Genomic DNA, 21,222 nt, shown 5'->3' with positions numbered 1-21,222 from the left:
TAGAAAAAAAAGAAAAAAGATTGAGCAGCAATTCACTTCCCCTTATTCATTGCCGGTACCTGCACTGCTGTGCGCAAGCCCCAAGGCACAAGAACGCGCATGGTGAGCGCGTCACCCAGGAGTTTGGGACCCCCTGTTGATTTTATCTGTCGAAAAAAGGGAAGGTGGCAGTCATGGGCGTCTGAAGGAAGGAAGGAGAGACTCGGAGAGAAGGTGGGGGCGCGCTCGGACGCGCTCATTGCGGTTAAAGAGAAAAGACACCCCTCCACACCTCCCCTCGAATGCGTGCTCGCTACCCCTCATTTTAGGTTCTATGTGCGTGCGCGCATCCCCACTTTGCCCCCTCCCCTCTATTATATTACTGTAGCTCTCCCTCGCCGTACACTCATTCTGTTGGGTTGCGAATTCTGAAAGGCTGAGAAGATGGTGGCAGTGACGGCATTGTCGTCTGCACTCGGATAGGTGAAGCTACTCGGCTACCCATTGCGGTATTCCCCGGACAGAATGACTTAACTGCCTTTGGCCGGGCAACAGGGGGGAGAGTGTCAAAAAGGGAAAATGACGAGTGATAACCGTATTAAATGGCAAGGGAACGTATCAGAGCAGTAACCGGACCTGTGCACATTTGAGCGAATAGTAAACGTAGACGTCGCCCCTCTTTCGTCTTCACTCCGTGCGGTTGAATTGAAGTCGCAGGACCAAGAAGACCACTTTTTTCCCCCGAGATTCTCCGAGCCGAGGGAACGTGAAGGGGAGGGGATTGTGGAGGACTCGCAATTAGCCCGTTGTGTCCATGCGGTTACAATCCCTCTTTCTAATGAAGGCGATTGTGGCCTGGGTAAACTTTCGATGCAGCCGGGAATCACGAAGGAGCACGTCCTACATATCAACACTTTTATACATTTTTTACCGGGATGCTGTATAGAAGTTTACTGATTATTTCCTATTTTTTCTTTTGGAAAATGAAAGCTACAGAGGTAAACATTGGTTAGCCTCCAATACCAAGCCTTCAAGACCGGGACCTTTTCCTTATCGTAGGTATTATTGGTATGATTAAGATTAATATAATAATCGTTATTTTTTATTAGCCACATGTTTTCAACTGCTGGCTAAGTACTGGTCTTTTTTACAAGTATGTGTGGTGCAAGTGGAAAATTTTTGAATAACGTTGCCGATGTAATTTTTAATCTTTAATTTCTTGCAACGCTGTCCTTAACGCTACATCCTACTTTGCATTATTCTCATTCCAAACTCGTCCAACCCCCCTTTTTACGAATTGGGGAGACCGGCGGTGGAGATCCGGAGAGGGAATTCAGGAAAGGACGGGGCTCCGTCCATTGAAACACTGGCGAATAGGCCCTCCCGTTGAATTAGTACGGGGTATGTGGGTTTAGGGCGAAAGGCGCCAGCTGCAAATTCTAGTTTCTTCAAAACACCGCAACGATGCCTTAATACTCTCACTTGAATCTTCTGCCAAGTTTTAAGGTGTCTTGAGTAAGGTATTTAGAGCTCACTTTTGGGCATTAGCCTCAAAATAAATAGGACATTATTATGTTTTTTCGAAATGTTATACATGCAAAGTGAAAGAAAACAGTTTTGTAAGAATTTAAAAATGAATAATTGTCAACGACAGTGTTTGCCAAAACAGAGCGGAAAAAACAACTGCATCCAAGTCTACTACAACTTTGTTTACTAACGTCTAGAAATTAACTTTACTCGTTACATAAATAATTCTAACTGGCGCGCTGAAACAACCATAAGCAGTGCATGCAATTCCGGGATACTTCGTTGCACTTTATTGTCAGATTTCGATGGGAATTATTTGAGCAGGAGAACATTGTCCAGAATCGTGAGGAGAGGTGGTCTACTGAACATAGTTAGCATAACGGGTCGAGCTGTCACCGACGTTGGCATCGCAACAAAAGTCAACTTTCGTAAGTTGTTTTGGCCTATTCATATGTTGTCTCAATTTGTATAAATTATGAGGGAAGGACTTTTAATACCTGCGTTTAATCATCCGGGATAAAAGGAAAACTAGACTTGAATTATAACAACGTTAGTTACAGGCAACGCACGAGCTCTTGACGCATTCGAGTGCTTAAAAACGGAGAAAGACGGAGGAATGTAAGGATTGACGTCATGAGGTGGAATAACGAACTACTCTAGTATCTGGAAGGGTCCTAGAGCGTGAGCGGACCGTTTGCGCTGCACACGTTTTTTTTAATTTTATTATTATTTTTTTTAATAAACTTTTTTTATTTATGTTTTTTCTCTATTGCCCTTTTTCATTTTGATATCCATCCGCTTTCTACTGCGGCTAATTTGGACGTGGATAAACTACAGGCCAGACTACTGTGCGGACTTAATCTTTGACATCTTGGAGTTATTACGGTGAGACTGTGTTCCTCGCATCGCGTAACGGAAACATGGCATCACCGCAGCACCAGCAGCTCCTCCGCAATACGGAGGCGAGCTGTGACTCCAGCGGCGATGGCGCGGTGTCGGTGCGGATCAGCGGTGCCAAGCCGCAGAAACAGCAGCAGCTTCACGGCGCAGGGAGCACTGGGTGCGGGGGCGGCACCACCGGGGGCTCGAAGCGCTGCAAGTATAGCATTTCCTCCAGTTGCAGCTCCGGAGAGTCCGGTATGCGGAGGACGGCGGTGAGGGGGCTGAGGCACCACAGGAAGGTGCCCCAGCTTTTTGAGAGGTCGGCGGCGCAGTTCTGGGACCCCAAGTTTGACTCGCCCATCCTGGAGGAGGCCTGCCGGGAGCGTTGCTTCCCGCAGACGCAGCGCCACTTCCGCTACGTCCTGCTCTACCTGTCCGCCGCCGGCTTCCTGTGGGGAGTGTACTTCGCCGCCAACCCTGCCCGCTGCCACCCCGTCGCCTTCCTGGTGCCCACCGCCTCCTTCCTCCTCTTCTGCCTCCTCCTCTTCCTCTTCACCTTCACCCGCCTCTACAACCGCTTCTACAACCAGGCCTCGCTCCTGCTGATCTTGGCCACCTTCGCACTCACCCTGGCGCCCCAGGTGCAGACCGCTGGATTCGGGGACCTGGAGGGGCTCTCTTTGGACGAGGACGAAGTCGTCGCCTCGGAAAGTCAAAACGTGACCCTCGGCGCCCCCCCAGCGGGCGGCTCCTGGGCGCCCTGCCTCTCCCCCGTCGGGACCTTCTCCCTCTGCATGGAGGTGCTGCTCCTGCTCTACAGCGTCCTCCACGTGCGCCTGTACGCCTCCGTCCTGCTGGGGCTGCTGTACTCGGCCTCCTTCGAGGCGCTGGGCTGGATGCATCTGGCCCCGGGCTGGGGGGCGGCGGCGCGGGACTCGGACTGGGAGACGCTGGGCTGGCTGGCCCCCGCCCGGGCGCTGCTGCACCTGTGCGCCCACGCCATCGGCATCCACCTCTTCATCATGTCGGAGGTGCGCTCACGCAGCACCTTCCTGAAGGTGGGCCAGGCCGTCATGCACGGCAAGGACCTGGAGGTGGAGAAGGCCCTGAAGGAGCGCATGATCCACTCCGTCATGCCCCGGCGGGTGGCGGACGAGCTGATGAAGCAGGGCGACGACGAGGGGTGCGAGGGCTCGGCGAAACGCTACTCCACCCACGGCTGCGGAGGCCCCGCCTGCTCCTCCGCCACGGCGGCCGCCTCCACCTCCTCCAGCCCCAAGGGCAACAAGAGGAAGAAGACCTCCATCCCCCGGGGGCAGATCATCTTCCGGCCCTTCAACATGAAGCGCATGGAGCCCGTCAGCATCCTGTTCGCCGACATCGTGGGCTTCACCAAGATGAGCGCCAACAAGTCCGCGCACGCGCTGGTGGGCCTGCTCAACGACCTGTTCGGCCGCTTCGACCGGCTCTGCGAGCTGACGCGCTGCGAGAAGATCAGCACGCTGGGCGACTGCTACTACTGCGTGGCGGGCTGCCCGGAGCCGCGGCCGGACCACGCCTACTGCTGCGTGGAGATGGGCCTGGGCATGATCCAGGCCATCGAGCAGTTCTGCCAGGAGAAGCGCGAGATGGTGGACATGCGCGTGGGCGTGCACACGGGCACCGTGCTGTGCGGCATCCTGGGGATGAAGCGCTTCAAGTTCGACGTCTGGTCCAACGACGTCAACCTGGCCAACCTGATGGAGCAGCTGGGCGTGGCCGGGAAGGTGCACCTGTCCGAGGCCACCGCCGGCTTCCTGGACGACCGCTACCGGCGCGAGGACGGGCGCGTCACCGAGAGGGTGGGGCAGAGCGTGGTGACGGAGCAGCTGAAAGGTAAGGGCGGGGGCGGTTGGAGGTTCAGTGCGGACCTCATTGTTTTGGATTCTTTCTATGGTTTACTGAGATTTGTCTGGTGTATTGGAACCTGTGAAATGCTCTCAAAAAGTGCAAAGCCTGCCTTCTAGGTTGGTTGGCTCAATTGCACCTGGCAAGATCAATCGAGCACATCAAAATCTAAATAAATAAACAGTAAAAATTGTGTGTGAATGTGGCGGCTTTGAGGCGGAAAAGTAGTTTCTTCCTTGGGTGGATTGTGGCACAATTATTTACAGCAGTAGGATGAAGGATCTATGACCAGACCTGGGTTCAAATTGTATTTGATTTGGATTTGTTCTTGCCTGTTGCATGTGACCTTTAATAACCTGCTAGGAAGAGCAGATGGGTGGTTTACAGTTTTTGGATTATTTAATTAGTTTCAAGGCACCAGGCAAGCTTAATTAAATTCAGAAAAGTATTTGAATCCATAACAAAATACTATTTGAACCCAAGTCTGCCCATTCCCATCCTCAGTGTGCTGTGTGGCCCAAACTACTAGGCATCAGGAGGATTGTTTCCATGTAAGAAATACATGGCATGATCTCATGGAGGGTTTGGTGTAAAGTTCACGGGCCGGAGTTGGAGACAGACGGACTGAAGGAGCATAGCCCAGGTTTACTCTGTCTGGTGTTTGTACTAAAGTGTGTAGTTAACACTGTTTGCAGCCACCAGATAAATTACTGATATGCGGGCTCTTGACTGAGGCGGATCATGTTGTGCAAATATTGTTCACTGGAGGACCAACTTGCGTAAATGTTGGGAGTTGGAAAGGTAGCATATGTGGGGTGCCTACCAGAGCAAAGGGGGCTGCTGAGGTTCTGCTTCCTGTTGTGAGCAGGGACTTGAGGTCAGAGGTCAGTAAAGAGATGTCACGCCTGCAGGGTTATGGTGATGTCACATGGGCAGGGGGTCTGGGAGAAAGAGTTCTGTGTTGTTTGCTGAGGGGGTCGTGGGAGGTTGTGTCCAAAAGAGCTCAGAACTACAAAATGGAACTTTTATTGCGTTTTCGAGCACATTCACTTACTCTGAGGAAGAAGTCCCAGATGTCGAGACGTCAGTTGCCCTGTTTTATTAAAGGTGTCCTGTTTCTCAGCCTCAAGTGCTCTACTTATTGTGGATAAGTTTCTGTGAAGTTATCCAGGCAAGGAAAATTTTTTATGGGCCTCTTGGATAACTCTGGTGTGCCAGATGTTTTAAGGCTTGGCTTTAAACCTGTCCATGGTGTATTCCTGCCTTTCGCCCCAATGCACACTGGGATAGGCTCCATCACCTCCCAAACCCTGGCCAGGAATAAGCAGGTTTGATAATGGATAGATGGATAGATGGATAGATGGATTGATGGATGGTTCTGGCTTTGACAGGATAAGTATTCCCCTGTGTGGCAGGGACGGTATGTGGGATATGTCGTCTGTAGCTCTAACCCTGGAGCCTGTGGTCTTTCCTCACTCTACTTCTGCCCATGGAAATTTTCCAGATTGTCTTATCATGGTTGTTGGCATTTTGTCCTTAACCTATTTGTGAGGTTGGTGTGAAAGAGCATTTAATTTGTTTTACATTGCTGGGGGGTGCTGCAGAAAGTGATCACCCTTGTATAAAAGATGATTTTTGGGATCCGGCCCAGTTTCATGGCCGCTTTTTGGCCTTGCTTGCGAGATAGTGATGTCGTATTAAATTTACAGCTCGATTTTTGCCTTTCTCCCTTTAACCCAAGGGAAACTGAGCTCCGACAGAGCTAGAGAGACAGGCAGATGCTGATATCTTCGCTCATTTCCCAACATATTTATAGTAAAACACCCCATAAATGTTAAACTGGGTTGAAGGATGTCCAAATAAAACTAGCACCTCTTAAAACGCATTCCTTTGCGTCCAGCCTCCATGCTTTAATGGGTAGTAGTGATCTGCTGACATCCTGACTGCACAGTTTTGGCTTCATTACAGTTTTGGCTTGATCTCCCGCACTGATGGGACCTGAGATGTAGAAAAGATGGTCAATAATCGTATGGGAGGCACTGTTAAGTGACTAACTTCAGGGGGTAGTCGTTTGGCTTGGAGTAATTCCGTGACTGATGGTGGTTTGGTGTGTGTGTGTGTGTGTGTGTGTGTGTGTGTGTGTGTGTGTGTGTGTGTGTGTGTGTGTGTGTGTGTGTGTGTGTGTGTGTGTGTGTGTGTGTGTGTGTGTGTGTGTGTGTGTGTGTGTGTGTGTGTGTGTGTGTGTGTGTGACTGGCCGTTTGTCCTCTGAAAGTGTTTTCTCCTATGACTCATCTCACACTGAAGGCAGTACAAGGTTGCTTATGAACACCAGACATAACCTTCAGTTTAGCATTCCAGCAGCCTGTCTCCCAAACAGCCTGCTGCCTTCTGTAAGGCCTCTGAAGGTTTAGCGGCAACTCCCTAAACAAAAGCTCTTTCCACAGCCCAGCCTGCTGCACTCACAGGGCTTCTGCTGCTCTGTGCCCCCTGTGTGCCACAGGCTGAACTGTCCCCGGTGTTGGCCCTTGCATGCTGAAGTGCTCCCCCACCATGGCAGGGTGAAACGATCTGGTTGATATCCTGTTTTGCTATTTTCCCACAAAACATCTTTGCGACAGTCGCTTTAAAAATTGCTAGACAGATTGGGAAACCGCTTATTTCGGGAAAAGTCGGGTGGCAGTGCTTGTGTATGGGTTAGGGAACTGTGATTGTGACTCAAAGGTTTTGGGTTTGATTCCCGGTTGGGGTGTCGGCATGTTTGTAAGTTGCTCTGGGTAAGTGTCTTAATTACAGTGCAATTTCATGTAAACCTGCTTGGACTACACTGCTGATTGTAAGGCTACGCAACTTCTATTTATTAGTCATAGTTTTTAAAACGCAGCGATTTCAATCTCCCGCATCTGCTTTGGACCCCCCTCCCCCTTCCCGTGGGCTGCAATCTGTCTGTTTGCCAGATACGCTCGGGATTGCGTAATGCTTTAGTACAGTTGGGCCGAACGGCGTGATTTGTGGAGCCACCGTTTTCCTCTCAGCTGTGAGATTCATGGAACCGCCGTCTTCGGATTCCACGTCTGCCGGATGGATGTGGGGTTTTCCCTTCTCTCTCCGTCTGACCGGGAGTCCCGGTTCAAGGATCGCCCGTCCCCTCGCCACCATCATCTAAATTTACTGCCCTTGTGGGAGTTTCTGTCAGATGAGAATTGAGAATTGTACTCTACCGTGGCAGGGCCCTGGACAGCCACGTGGGCCAAAGCTCCTTCTAGATCATTCCTGCCCTCAGATTGAGTGGGGGCTATAGGGGGCCCATAATGAACATGGGAACCCCCTGTAACTGGTCTCACAATTCGAGCACCTCTATCCGTCCCACTTTAATCCCCATGCTAATCATTAGTGAAGCTCTGCTTTGCCCACCACAGGAATCATTGGCCAAACAGGCATTTAACCTACATGTTATCTTTAGCAAATGGCACCCTTGACCTGGATGTTGTCATAAGCAAATTGCAGCGTGGATGCAATGCTTATCGTTAGCACATCTCAGATCCGTCCCAATGATGTTGACATTATCAGAATCAGGGCTTTGACCCTGATGCTAACAATGATCAAATCACAGTGTTGACCTTTCATGCATTTCATAAGTGAATCACTGCCTTGCCCCAGTTTGCTAGGCACGATAATGCAACGCTGGCATTTCGGCTGGTATATTGCAAACAGACCTGGTAATTGTTTTGGATTCGGATTTGGATTGTTTGGAATATGTAATTGTTTTGGAATCGAATGCTTTTCTACACTTTTCTGAGCTTGGGTGGTGTATTGAAAGCTATGAAATACTCAAAATATGCAAACCCCTCCTCCTGGTCCTCTTGGATGGATCAATTACACCAGACAAAAGCAATCAAGCACAGTAAAAGTATTTGAATCCAAAATTATTACCGTTTGTATTTGACCCAGGTCTGATTGTAAATGACACCTTCCTGGTGGTTTTTGGGCTTCAGATGAGGGAGGTGCCAGATCCCTGTGCCTCTGTGACACACTTTTTACTGCTTGTCCCTCAGCACATATCCAGTAAAAAGCATAAAGCGCGGTGATTCTCACTCCTGGTCCCGGAGAGCCGCAGGGTGTGTTGGCTTTTGTTGTTGCTCAGCACTTAATTGATCAATTAAAGCAGTTAATTACACAGGTAACTCCCGTCCCCTGGTCTCTAGGGTCTGAATCCGTGGATAATATTGCGGCGAAAACAAACCAGCACAACCTGCGGTTCTCCGGCGCCGGGAATCAGGACCACTGATATCGCGCTACGTGTCAGGTGTGTGTCCGCTGAGGTGCCTGTAGTAATGGGCAGTCTGTCCCATATGCCGCCCCCCGTTCCCCATTTTGACCAGCTGTGCCCGGGGCGTCCACACTGTCTGTGTGACGTGTCTGGCCAGGACAGCGGTCCAGTGTGTTTACACTCATGAAGCGAACGTTTCTATCTTTGGCCTCTTCCTCTGGAAAGTACCTGGGCCAAGCGGTCCGGCCTTTGTTGAAGTAATCAGAGTGGAGCTGCATCCAGGAGGGCATGGTGCCTACTTTTTTTGTTGCGGTTGGTGGTGGTTTTGGGGTTGTTTGGTGGTTGTTTGTTTCCGCACACAGGGAAACGTGTCAGATATTTTATTGAAGTCTAAACATCAAAGAATCACTTGAAATTCACTGACTTCTTCAATTTAGATTTGGACCGCATTCATATGTAGTCCTAATTCATTTTTTTTTTTTTTTTCAAGACATTTTTTAGACCTTTTTCAACTTTATTGGACAGTATACAGTATAGAGAGACAGGAAGAATGGAAGCGAGAGAGAGGGGAAGACATGCGACAAATGTCCGACGGTCGGATTCGAACCGCCGACGTCGCGGCTCGCAATGAGCATGCGGTCAGTGCTCTACAGGCTTCGCCACCGAGACCCCTGTGTAGTCTTACTTCTTATACATATCCGATACCTGGCCATGCGACTTGTGCCTGACAGTTCAAATCTATTTAGTTTATTTACTTATCAACTGCTCAAGTGCTTATTTCACCATCCCCCCATTATTATTGAATGATAGAAATAAGAAATCTAAAATGTCTAAATGAACAAATCCGATCCGGCTGCTTGCATAATTATTGTGTGGCATTATGCCCAAAAAGGGATCTGGAAAACAGACCTGACTTAAGCATGTAGGCCTGCTTAGCTAACCAAGTGCTGGAGCAGGGGGTGGCTTTGCAATTGACTTCTCATCACGATCACTTAGCGAAACAAGTCATTCTTCACTCGGCTTTGTTTTTGCCATAAAAATAAATAGAATAGTTTATCTCTTTTTCCTTTTTTGGTTTTTGGTTGGGTGTAATTACCCACTCGCCATCGTCAGCGTGTGCCATCATTGCAAAATCCTCTGGTTCTGCAGATCCCCAACAGGCCAGAGGTTCTGCAGATTGCCAACAGGCCAGAGGTTCTGCAGATTGCCAACAGGCCAGAGGTTCTGCAGATTGCCAACAGGCCAGAGGTTCTGCAGATTGCCAACAGGCCAGAGGGGTCGCTGTTTTACAGTGTTGCGAAAAATTCCCAGCCAACAGAAACTATTCTTTCCAAGATGGGCAATTTCATCCCTGCCAGTTCCGGGCTCCCTAAGATTAATTTCCGGAGCAGGAGGGCCTGCTGTGCGCCTGGACTGGGTGTTCCCTTCCATTCTGATATTGCAGATTTCTTTTACAGTTGCGCAGCATTGGCAGTAGTCAGTTGTTTTCTGGTGGTGTTAACCTGATTTATGTTCGACCAATTCAATGCTACTAATTAAGCAGCCGATAGCATGTGAGTGGTGAATCCCAGCATGTTTATGGCCCCTTAGGGACTTCTTTCTGAAGAGGGAGTGAAGGCTAGTTGAGCTGGGTTCGATTGACCCTCTGCCAAAATGGCACAGCAGTTGTGCTACAGCCCTACGCCCTTGTCAGTTTTGTTCATTGAACAGGACTTGGCAATGTTATCCTGTCAGCTAAAATAATTCTCCCAAAGACCTGTTATGAGGACTTGTTTATACCTGTTTTTTCCTGTTGTCAGTTGGACCTATTGCGTATGTTGTAACCTGTGAACTGTGTGTCTGAAAAACCACGGCGGGAGTAAAACACCTCAGCAAGCAGCGATAATTACTGTGATTTATTAGTGCGAGGTACACCACTTCTAAAGCCGGTGAAGGCAGTGTGGAAGAGCTTGTTTTAGCGCTGGCAGTGGTGAGTTAAAATAATAATGGACAAAGGATTCACGTCAATTTGTGGCTGCTGGGTGGCTCATCCGTGCCTGCGTGGAGCCCCAGAGTCTGCTGTCCAAACTGGGCCGTTCCCGTTCCAACTGCAGCGGGAGGCCCGGCCGGAAGACACGTGATTGGCTCGAGTGTCACCCAGGAAGTGAGGGTTTCAGTTGGGGGTCTCGTCCTGCGCCGGCGCCCCCTGCTGGTCTGTCGGGCACCAGCGGTCCGCCTGTTAAGCTGCACATGAGGTGTGTTCCTCCGGAGAAGTGAGGAGAAGTGGTTGCTGATGCTGTGGAGGAGAGAGTATGCTTGTCTGTGCTCTCCCTCATCAATAAGGAAGGGGGAAGGTTGTGAGAGTGAGTTCTGACAATTGGGAAATCCTAATCGGGGCGAAAAGGGAGTGAAAACCAATGGGCCAATTCCTTTTTGGTTGCTCACATGCCATTATAAGTGGAATAGAACTTCTTCCAACACAACCCTCTCCTCGTGATTACCTTTGCTCTGTCAGGCGCTGAACTGCTGAGATTGTCTGGTGCCGGGCAGAGCTGGGGGGTAGGGCGGGGCAGAGTGAGCATCTGGAAGGGGATGAATCCCCTGGAAATTTTAGAACTGAGCACCCACCCCTGCCCCTGCCCCTGCCCCCTTAGCCTCATGGAGGGGGGGCTTATGTAATCTGTGCTGCCGGTGTGGGGTTCGGCCAGTGCTCTTTAGGGTGAAACCTAATAACACACACTCCTGACCTTCAGGAGTGCAGAGCGCGGCAACACTGGGCGTGCGGGGAAGAGATGTTGGGTGTATGTGCGTGTGTACCTGTGTGCGTGTGCGTGTGCGTGTGCGTGTGTGCGTGTGCGTGTGCGTGTGCGTGTGTCTGTGCGTGTGCGCGTGTGTGTGTGTGTGTGTACCTGTGTATGTATGTGCGTGTGTACCTGTGTGCGTGTACGTGTGTGTGTGTACCTGTATATGTGTGTGTGTGTGTGTGCATGCATGTTTGTATGTGTGAGTCCATGTATATGTGCATAGGGGAACGTATGAGTGTGCATGCATGCACATACGTGTGTGTGTGAGTTTCTGTGAGTGCCCACGAGCACTTGTGCTTGTGAGCATGAACCGTGATCTGCAGTGAAAACCTCTATAAAAAACGGTGCTTTTGTGTGTATAGGATCAAGGAGAGAGAAGCAGGGTTTTCCAAGCTGCTTCGCTCATTAAATGTTTAAACACAAACACAACACAAACTCATGAGAGAGAGAGAGATCTATATTTAAGCTTCCTACTCTATAAAATTGTTTCCCATGTTTGGCTCTTTTTTTTTTTTGTCTTTGTTTATTTTTTGTTAAATTTGAGATAAGCCTGAGAGTGAGGGCAGGGCGAGGCGGAGGCGCTGTGAGTGGGGGAGCCACCATTTTAGTCTGTAAGTCTGAGAAAGAGATCTCTGTTGGACGGGAACCCTGGGTCTGTTGGCTGTGGATGCAGGGGGAGAGTTGATGCCGGCGCTCCTCTGTGTCCACTGCTATGCTACGGCACGGTTCTGCAGGATTACTGGGAAGCTCCTAGTACATTCTCCTTCGCAGAATCTCAGGGATCCCCAAATCCGCAGTCTGGGAAGCCCCTCTTTTATCCTGCAGCAGACGGTAGTGCTGATGCATAACATCAGTGGCTTGGCATTCAACTTCAAGGACGGATCACTCGATGATGGTATTAGTTATTACTTATGTTGTAGTATATTTTGCCTAAAAGAGCTAAACCCTGACAAGCGAGTATTTATTTGTTTTTGGATTATTGCAGCCTCTCTTGTTTAGGCGGGCTGCAGATGAGCGCACTCTCTCTGACTCTCTGAGACTGTGATGCTGCTGCTTTTTAAGTCTCAGGTCACAAGAGCCAATTACACTCTGTGGGTTTGCTGTCCGTAGTCAGCACTGGCACGGTCCAGATTAAATATCCTGACTAGGATAAGATCTGTAGAGCTGTTGGGCCCTTGAGTAAGGCGCTTAACCCCATATTGCTCTGGGGGGGGGGTTTGTCCCCTGCTTAATCTAACCAACTGCAAGTCGCTTTGGAGAAAAAGCGTCAACTAAATAACGGTACTGTAGTGTAATGCCTAGTTTTTTCTACATAAAACCCTGTTGAATTCCTAGACTTTGTGAGTGTGGCCACCCTTTGCTGGAAAAGCTTTGCTGAGTTGACCCAGCTCTAACGCGCTGGGTGCAGAGGGCGTGGCGGGCAGGTTCGTGGGGGGGGGGGGCCGCGTGGCTGCTCCGTCCACAGTTTGGGTCCTGTCGCTGCCCGTGAGATCAACCCGCGCGCGTCTAGTAGGGGTGACCCGTTGACAGGGATTAGAAATATATCCCCAGGAACAAAAAGAAGAGAAGCCGTGCACTCTCTCAGGAGACCTGAGTCATTGACATTGGCCGCTGAGAGGCAGCTTAATGAGCAGGGGAGTTGGTTAGTGTTTACTGCGGGGTCTGGCTGGTTTTGGCAGGGCAGGGGTCGGCGGTCCCAGACGGGAGTTTGACAGGGTGGCAGAGGGGCAGACGGGGGGGAGGTTGGGCAGAAGAGAACAGACTGCAGAGCGGGAAGTACCAGCTGAAGCTCTCTCCGCGGACACTGCCTCTCCACCCCCACACAGGCGACTCTGCACCTGCTCCTGTTCAGTCTGCTGGGCTGCAGCGTGTCTGTGCCTCTCCCAATCTCTCTCTTTCTCACTTCCCCTCTCCCTCTCTCCCTCTGTGTCTCTATCACTCTCACTCTCACTCCCCCTCTCACTCTCTCTGTCTCTATCACTCTCACTCCCCCTCTCACTTTCCCTCTACCTCTCCCTCTCTCTGTCTCTATCACTCCCTCTCTCTTTCCCTCTCTCTCTGTCTCTATCACTCTCACTCCTCCCCTCACTCTCAATCCCCCTCTCCCTCTTCCTCCCTTTCTCTCTCCCTGTTTCCCTCTGTTTCTCTCACTCATTCACTCTCCCCCTCAGTATCTCTCTCTCTCTCCCTCTCACTATCTGTCTCTCACTGCTCCTGCTCTCTCTTCCTCACTCACTCATTCGCTCTGTCTATCTCCCCTCTCACTCATTCACTTTTTCATTCACTCTCTGTCCCTCTCCTTCGCTCTTTCCCTTCCTCACGTACTCTTTCTTTCTCTCTTGCTCTTTCAGTCTCTCTCCCCACGCTTTCTCTCTGTCTCTCTTTTGGAAGTGATCCATTAGCTGCAGTAGGGACAGTGAACAGAGCTGTGTCACCAGGATATTCCACCCAGAGCCTGTGTCCTTGGGGCTTTGTGTGTGTGTGTGTGTGTGTGTGTGTGTGTGTGTGTGTGTGTGTGTGCACGTGCAGGCGAGTGCATATGTGTGCATGCGTGTGTGAACGTGCATGTGAGTGCGTGCGTGTGTGTGTGTGCGTGTGTGTGTGCCTGCATGTGTGTGCATGTGCACGTGTGTATGTGTGTGAACATGCATGTGAGTGCATGTGTGCGTGTGTGTATGTGTGTATGTGTGTGTGCCTGCATGTGCGTGTGCGTGTGTGTGTACGTGTGTGTGCCTGCATGCGTGTGTGCGTGTGTGTGTGTGCGTGCATGCGTGCGTGCGTGCGTGTGCGTATGCGTGCGTGTGCGTGTGCGTGTGCGTGCGTGTGCGTGCGTGTGCGTGCGTGTGCGTGCGTGTGCGTGCGTGTGCGTGCGTGTGCGTGTGTGCGCGTGTGTGTGTGTGTGCAGAAAAAGCAGATTACATAAAGAGACTGCCCATCTGTCTCACACTGTGAAAGTAAAGGGTCGACTCTTCCTGCTGTTCTTAGCAGACAAATAATTACAGTCCTTTCGCCGCTAGTTCTCGCTTGCACACAAAACGGCATACCAAGGTCAGGCATAAATCATCACAACTTCAGGATGTTAACTTGAGCTCTGCTTCAGCGATGCAGTCACTGGGAACCACATAAATGGATGTCTCTATTTCTGAAAGGCTGGATTTGTGACAATAAAATACAAATTTGTGACTGGACAATAAACATCAGCCTTGTTGGGTTCATGTCTGTTAACAGGCTGCAATCCGCCCCTTAAAACAACATTTCTTTGGCTCGAATTATTTTCCGCTGTGGACGGTGGTTCTACGCAATGGAAACGGGTTATTTTTTTTATGCGAGCTATGAATCGGATTAATCATTTCTCGTAAAACATATTATTTGTTTCCATTGCGTGGGATCGCTGTCCCCAACTGAATTAAGAAGATCCAAAGTATACTCTGTTTCTCAGTGCAAGCCAGACCCCACGCCCTGGTGCACTCAGGCACCCCCACTTCCTCTAACCCTGCCCTGTCAGTGTGCCTGGAGCAGTGCCACAGCACTACCGCAGAATCCACTTCTATTCCCTTTCGTTTTACTTCTCCCGCATTTCACCGCAAAGACCCCATTGCGAATGACATTAAGAGCGGGACCCGACGTTAAACACGAAATGACAAATAGCCAACCGTCTCTTTACGCTGTTGTTAATGGTGGTTACAGTGATTACTGTGCAGTGATGCTGTTCTCGTGGTTGCTTTTGTACTGTAATTGGTCGTACTCTTGTAACTATGGTTACTGTTGTAGGTGTGGCTTACGTTGTTTATGGTCATTACGGTTGTTGCTGTTGTCTCATGACTGTTGTTACTGTTGTCTCATGACTGTTGTTACTGTTGTCTCATGACTGTTGTCTCATGACTGTTGTTGCTGTTGTCTCATGACTGTTGTCTCATGACTGTTGTTGCTGTTGTCTCATGACTGTTGTCTCATGACTGTTGTTACTGTTGTCTCATGACTGTTGTCTCATGACTGTTGTTGCTGTTGTCTCATGACTGTTGTCTCAGGACTGTTGTCGCTGTTGTCTCATGACTGTTGTCGCTGTTGTCTCATGACTGTTGTCGCTGTTGTCTCATGACTGTTGTTACTGTTGTCTCATGACTGTTGTTGCTGTTGTCTCATGACTGTTGTTGCTGTTGTCTCATGACTGTTGTCTCATGACTGTTGTTACTGTTGTCTCATGACTGTTGTCTCATGACTGTTGTTGCTGTTGTCTCATGACTGTTGTCTCAGGACTGTTGTCGCTGTTGTCTCATGACTGTTGTCTCAGGACTGTTGTCGCTGTTGTCTCATGACTGTTGTCGCTGTTGTCTCATGACTGTTGTTACTGTTGTCTCATGACTGTTGTTACTGTTGTCTCATGACTGTTGTTACTGTTGTCTCATGACTGTTGTCGCTGTTGTCTCATGACTGTTGTCACTGTTGTCTCATGACTGTTGTCGCATTGTAGAGCTGTCACGTCGCAGCGCTGGACGGACCCTCGCGCTGGTGGTCTGCAGACAACAGTCTAACGGCACGCGTTGTCACGACAGCTTTGATTTGCTTGTGAGCGTTTTTAATTGGCGGTTTTTGGAGACGGTACGCTTGGAGAACGGCAAAGGTGGTTTTGACACACTCTGTGACACTCTGGCGTTTGTCAGCCATGCAGCTGTGATTTGGCTCTCGTAGAGCCTGGCGGTGGGTGGGAGCATGCAGCCAGGGCTCTGTTTGGGGTCTGTCAAGACGTTACGTCTCCTGGACCAGGCCTTTCAATACCCTTGGGAGAGGAAATCAGTTCATAAATGGCAAATGCCTGCATTTATATAGCCCCTTCATTCAAAGCGCTGTACTGCACTCATTCACCCATTCATACATACGCACACTCACACACCGACGGCGATTGGCTGCCACGCAAGGCACCAACCAGCTCTGGGGCATTTGGGGGTTAGGCGTCTTGCTCAGAGACACTTCGACACACCCAGGGCGGGATCGAACCGGGAACCCTCGACCACTCTTCCATGCTGAGCCACTTATAAATGTACACTGTACATGTGATGGTAATAAATAATTACAAAATAATAATAAAGTTAAAAAGGCGAAAAAAACAATGGTGCAATTAGCTAGGGCTTCAGCTAAGGACATGCGGTTAAGAATTCTGGTCCACTGGTATGTTTTACAAATGTTCAAGTGGAAGAAATCTCGGGAGGAACCCGGCTATAGGGGGGTGCCCATCCTCCGCTGGCCTATAGGGTGAGTTGGTAACAGTCGAGGTATTAAACCAGCAGGTAAAGTAAAGTGTAAAACGTGCGGTTCAGAGAGTAGGGGGATGCATCTGTAGCTCCAGGATGTGTGGAAGCGGGGGCTTGAGCCAGGGGAAGAGCAGGGTGGTGTTGTGGTTCCCGAGGAGCTTATTGCTACGGGAACTGGGCTTGTTTTTGGTTTGAGTCCAGGTTGGGCACTGGCTTGCCCTTTTTACCCTTGACCAGAGTCACTTAACCTGAATTGCTTCAGTGAAATGTACAAATGGATTGCGTGTAAAAGAGTTCAAGCTGTACGAGTCACTCTGGAAAAGAGCGTCTGCTGAATTCCTAGATGTTTATTTATTTTATTAGGGACAGTGCACATTAATCAACATTTTCTGTTTCCACATCAGTGCGTTTGCTAACTTGCTCATTTTCATCTGTAGTCCCCTAACCTGCATGTCTGTGGACTGTGGGAGGAAACCGGAGTACCCGGAGGAAACCCACACAGACACGGGGAGAACATGCAAACTCACACAGAAAGAGCCGGGTGGGGCTCGAACCCAGGACCTCCTTTTTATGAGGCAACAGTGCTACCCACTGCGCCACCATGCCGCCCTCGAATGTTAATGTATTGGAATGTGAGGTTTGGCTACTTCAGGCTCTGTAACCTTGAGCAGCACTCCCCTGGCTCACACCACTTCATTAGGGGGGGGCCCTCTCCCTGCCTCCCTCACTCCTCTCCCTCCTTCCTCCGCCATTCCTCTCTCCCTCCTTCCTTCTCCACTCCTCTCTCTCCCTCTTTCCCTCTCCACCTACCGTTCTCCCTCCCTCCCTCCATCACAGCGTTTTGAAAGCGGGTGAGGGCAAGCTTTGAACAGGTCTGTTGATGGGTACAGTCTCAGAGGGATGCTGGCTGTCTTACTGTGCTGTTAATAGCTAATGTGATAGTCTGTCCTCTGCTTCCTGAGTCCCTGCGGCTGCCTCAGGGGAGTTCAGCTTTCAAGGGGCTCTGCTTCCTTACTGTCCTGGTTCATAAACATGCGTGTACACTCTCTCTCTCTCTCTCTCTCTCTCTCATCTCTCTCTCTCTCTCTTCTCTCCTCTCTCTCTCTCTCTCTCTCTCTCTCTCTCACACACACACACACATCGAGTGCACATGCACACACTTACACATGCTATGTAACGCATCTTTGTGACATTCTGCCATGAAAAACACGATACAAATAAAATTTAATTGAATTGAACATGCACACATTTGCATCATAAACTCACTCACTCAATCACACACACACACACACACGCATAAACATTACAGACAGTCCGTACACACACACATAAAGCCCAACACATGCATCATAAGCACACTCCTACGCATGCAGTGTTGATATTAGCTGGACATTTCTCGGATTTTCAGTCCTGGTCTCATTGCTGTAACAGCTTAATCATTCATTCCAGAATCCTGTTTGGGAACAAGCTGAGGCACACGCTCATGAACCGCTACAGAGAGCAGGCTAAGCAAGGGCTTTTCACATTTTTATTTATAACTGCAGATGTTTTAAAAAAAACAGCCCCCCCCCCCGTTGCCTCACTTCCTGTGGACATCACATCACTTCCTGCCAAGGTATTTTTTTTGTTTTTGAAGGTCTTTTCACAAGCCCCTGATGTTTATACAGCTGGCATAGTCACAGCTCTACGATTTACCCAGGGGAGGGGCTGGGGCCGTGCCCTTCAGTACGGTCCCCAGAGACAGGCTGTCACCGGGGGTAAAGAGGCGCTGGACTAGGTGGTCCAAAAATTGTGTCTTTGGGTAGTGTTCGCCGTTGTACTACGTTCACATACACACGCACTGACTTGACGTACCCCCACACACACATCCTCACAGACAAGCTCACACACACACATCCTCACAGACACACACACACACACATCCTCACACACACACACTCTCTCACACACACACACACACACACACACACACATCCTCACAGACACGCTCACACACACACATCCTCACAGACAAGCTCACACACACATACACACACACACACACACACATCCTCACAGACACACTCACGCACACATCCTCACAGACAAGCTCACACACACACCCACTCCTCACAGACACACTCACACACACACACATCCTCACAGACAAGCTCACACACACACATCCTCACAGACACTCTCACACACACACATCCTCACAGACAAGCTCACACACACACACACCCTCACAGACACGCTCACACACACATACACACACACACACACACGCACACACATCCTCACAGACACACTCACACACACACATCCTCACAGACACACACACATCCTCACAGACACGCTCACACACACACACACACACACACACACACACACACATATCCTCACACACACACACACACACACACGCTCACACACACACACACGCTCACACACACACACACACACACACACACACACCAGACACACACACACACACACACACACACACACACACATCCTCACAGACACGATCACACACACACACACATCCTCACAGACACGCTCTCACACACACACACACACACACACACACACACACACACCTCGGGGACTGAGCTGGTGCTGTTCCTCTGTGAGCGGTATGTTGGCTGTGTGCTTAAAGCTTAAACGGCTGCTTGAATTAGACATCAGTGCTCCATGAGGCCTGCTGAAATATCCCTGTGGCCCAACAGCCCTTCCTCAGGAGGGAGGGAGAGAGAGAGGGAGAGAGGGAGGGGGAGGGAGAGAGAGAGGGCGAGAGGGAGGGGTAGGGAGAGACGAGAGGGCGAGAGGGAGGGGTAGCGAGAGAGAGAGGACGAGAGGGAGGGGTAGGGAGAGAGAGAGGGGCGAGAGGGAGGGGTAGGGAGAGAGAGGATGAGAGGGGGGTGAGGGAGGGATGGATAAAAGGAGAGAGAGGGAGAGAATGAGGGGGTGAGAGGGAGGGAGAGTGGGAGAGTGGGAGGGAGAGGGAGGGGTAGGGAGAGAGAGAGGGCGAGAGGGAGGGGTAGGGAGAGAGAGAGGACGAGAGGGAGGGGTAGGGAGAGAGAGAGGAAGAGAGGGGGTGAGAGAGGGAGGAGAGGGGGGGAGAGAATGAGGGGGTGAGAGGGAGGGAGAGTGGGAGAGAGGGATAGAGGGAGGGAGAGAGGGAGAGAGGGAGTCCTGTAGTCCTAGCGGACCAGTGGACCTTGCAGACGATAGTCATGAGTCTGCATCCCTGCTCTGGCACGGCGGTTGAGTCATAGCGTGGTAAAGCCAGCTTACATAAGCTGCAGCCCTGGAATGGATGGTAGAATGATGTAAGATGTGAAATTGTGAGCCCTGATAAAATGGTGGACCTGATCGATTGGTTCAGTGGTCCGGCAGTCGCCCTGTCAGACTCGGGTTAGGTGAGGAGTGTGGTCCCAGGATGCAGGGACAGACAGAGGGCCCCCACATTCAGAGATGGACAGACAGACAGGGTCTGAGCCAGCTCATCCTGTCCATACTGTCTGTCTATTAAAGGAGTGGAGGGGGGAGTGATTCTTTGATCTCGCCCTCTCTCTCTTTGTCTCTCTCTCCCTCTCTCTCTTTCTCTCCCTCTCTCTCTCGCTCTCTCTCTCTCTCTCTCTCCCGCTCTCTCTTTCTCTCTCTCTCCCTCTCTCTCTCTCTCCCTCTCTTTCTGTATTGGTTTATTCTATCACATCTCAGAAACTCACATCCTGTGTAACGCACACTGATCTTGCTCTGCTTCTCTCTCCAGCCCTGTTTTCCCCCTTCTCATGCACTCTTCACTGCCTCTGCAGATGACCTGGGTAGTTGCTTCTCTGAATTACGGTGCGTCTTCCCGTCTCTGGGCCTAGTGTTCGTCTGTCATTTGAAACTGGGCCGGCGGACGGAGGGAGGGAAAGGGGGATGGCTCCAATAGGCCTCCTGCCTCCTCAGAACACAGCCATGCTGCCCACTCTGACAGCCAATCAGAGGGGTTCTCTCAGCGGACCACCTGTTTCCGTGGCACCGTCTCTCTGTGATTCGGTCCACTGCTCTGACCAACATGTCAGGGCTGGGCTGGCTCTGGCAATGGAGACACACTCAGTCCCGCACACATGCAGACGTACAGAAATAGACAGACACACACACACACACACACACATATGTATTCATTCACACAGAGACTCAGACATCTATACAGACATACAGAAAGAAACGGAGACACTTGCAGACATACAGTACAGAAACAGACACACACATATGGAGCCGTGCTGAAACAGACACACACAGCCACCCATATACGCAGGCGCACAGAAACAGACACACACACATAAGCAGACATACAGAAACAGCCACACACACACATATGCAGACATACAGAAACACACACACACACAGCCTCACATATGCAGGCATACAGAAACAGACACACACACATACATGGGTGTTCAGAAACAGACACACACACACACACACACAGACTCACATATGCAGGCATACAGAAACAGACACACACACACATACACAGGCGTACAGAAACAGACACACACACATACACAGCGTACAGAAACAGACACACACACATACGCAGGCCTACAGAAACAGACACACACACACATGCAGCTGTACAGAAACAGACAAACGCACACGCACAGACACACC

The 21,222-nt window shown here is 50.3% G+C and overlaps 1 protein-coding gene across 2 annotated transcripts in view; it reads left to right on the top strand.

Annotated features, from left to right (window-relative positions):
- Nucleotides 1–409: 409 nt before the first annotated feature.
- LOC133113914 (adenylate cyclase type 9-like) overlaps nucleotides 410–21,222 on the top strand; it is a 56,804-nt gene continuing 35,991 nt past the window's right edge. For both annotated transcript variants that reach the window (XM_061223059.1, XM_061223058.1), the window contains exon 1: nucleotides 410–4,263. In XM_061223059.1, coding sequence (XP_061079043.1) covers nucleotides 2,427–4,263 — 1,837 coding nt within the window. In that variant the 5' untranslated portion in view covers nucleotides 410–2,426. The remainder of the gene's footprint in view (nucleotides 4,264–21,222) is intronic.

Source organism: Conger conger, chromosome 16 (assembly GCF_963514075.1).
Source record: "Conger conger chromosome 16, fConCon1.1, whole genome shotgun sequence".
NCBI classification, from domain to species: Eukaryota; Metazoa; Chordata; class Actinopteri; order Anguilliformes; family Congridae; genus Conger; species Conger conger.
The sequence above is the reverse complement of the archived record's forward strand: the minus strand, read 5'-3'. Positions and strand labels throughout refer to the sequence as shown.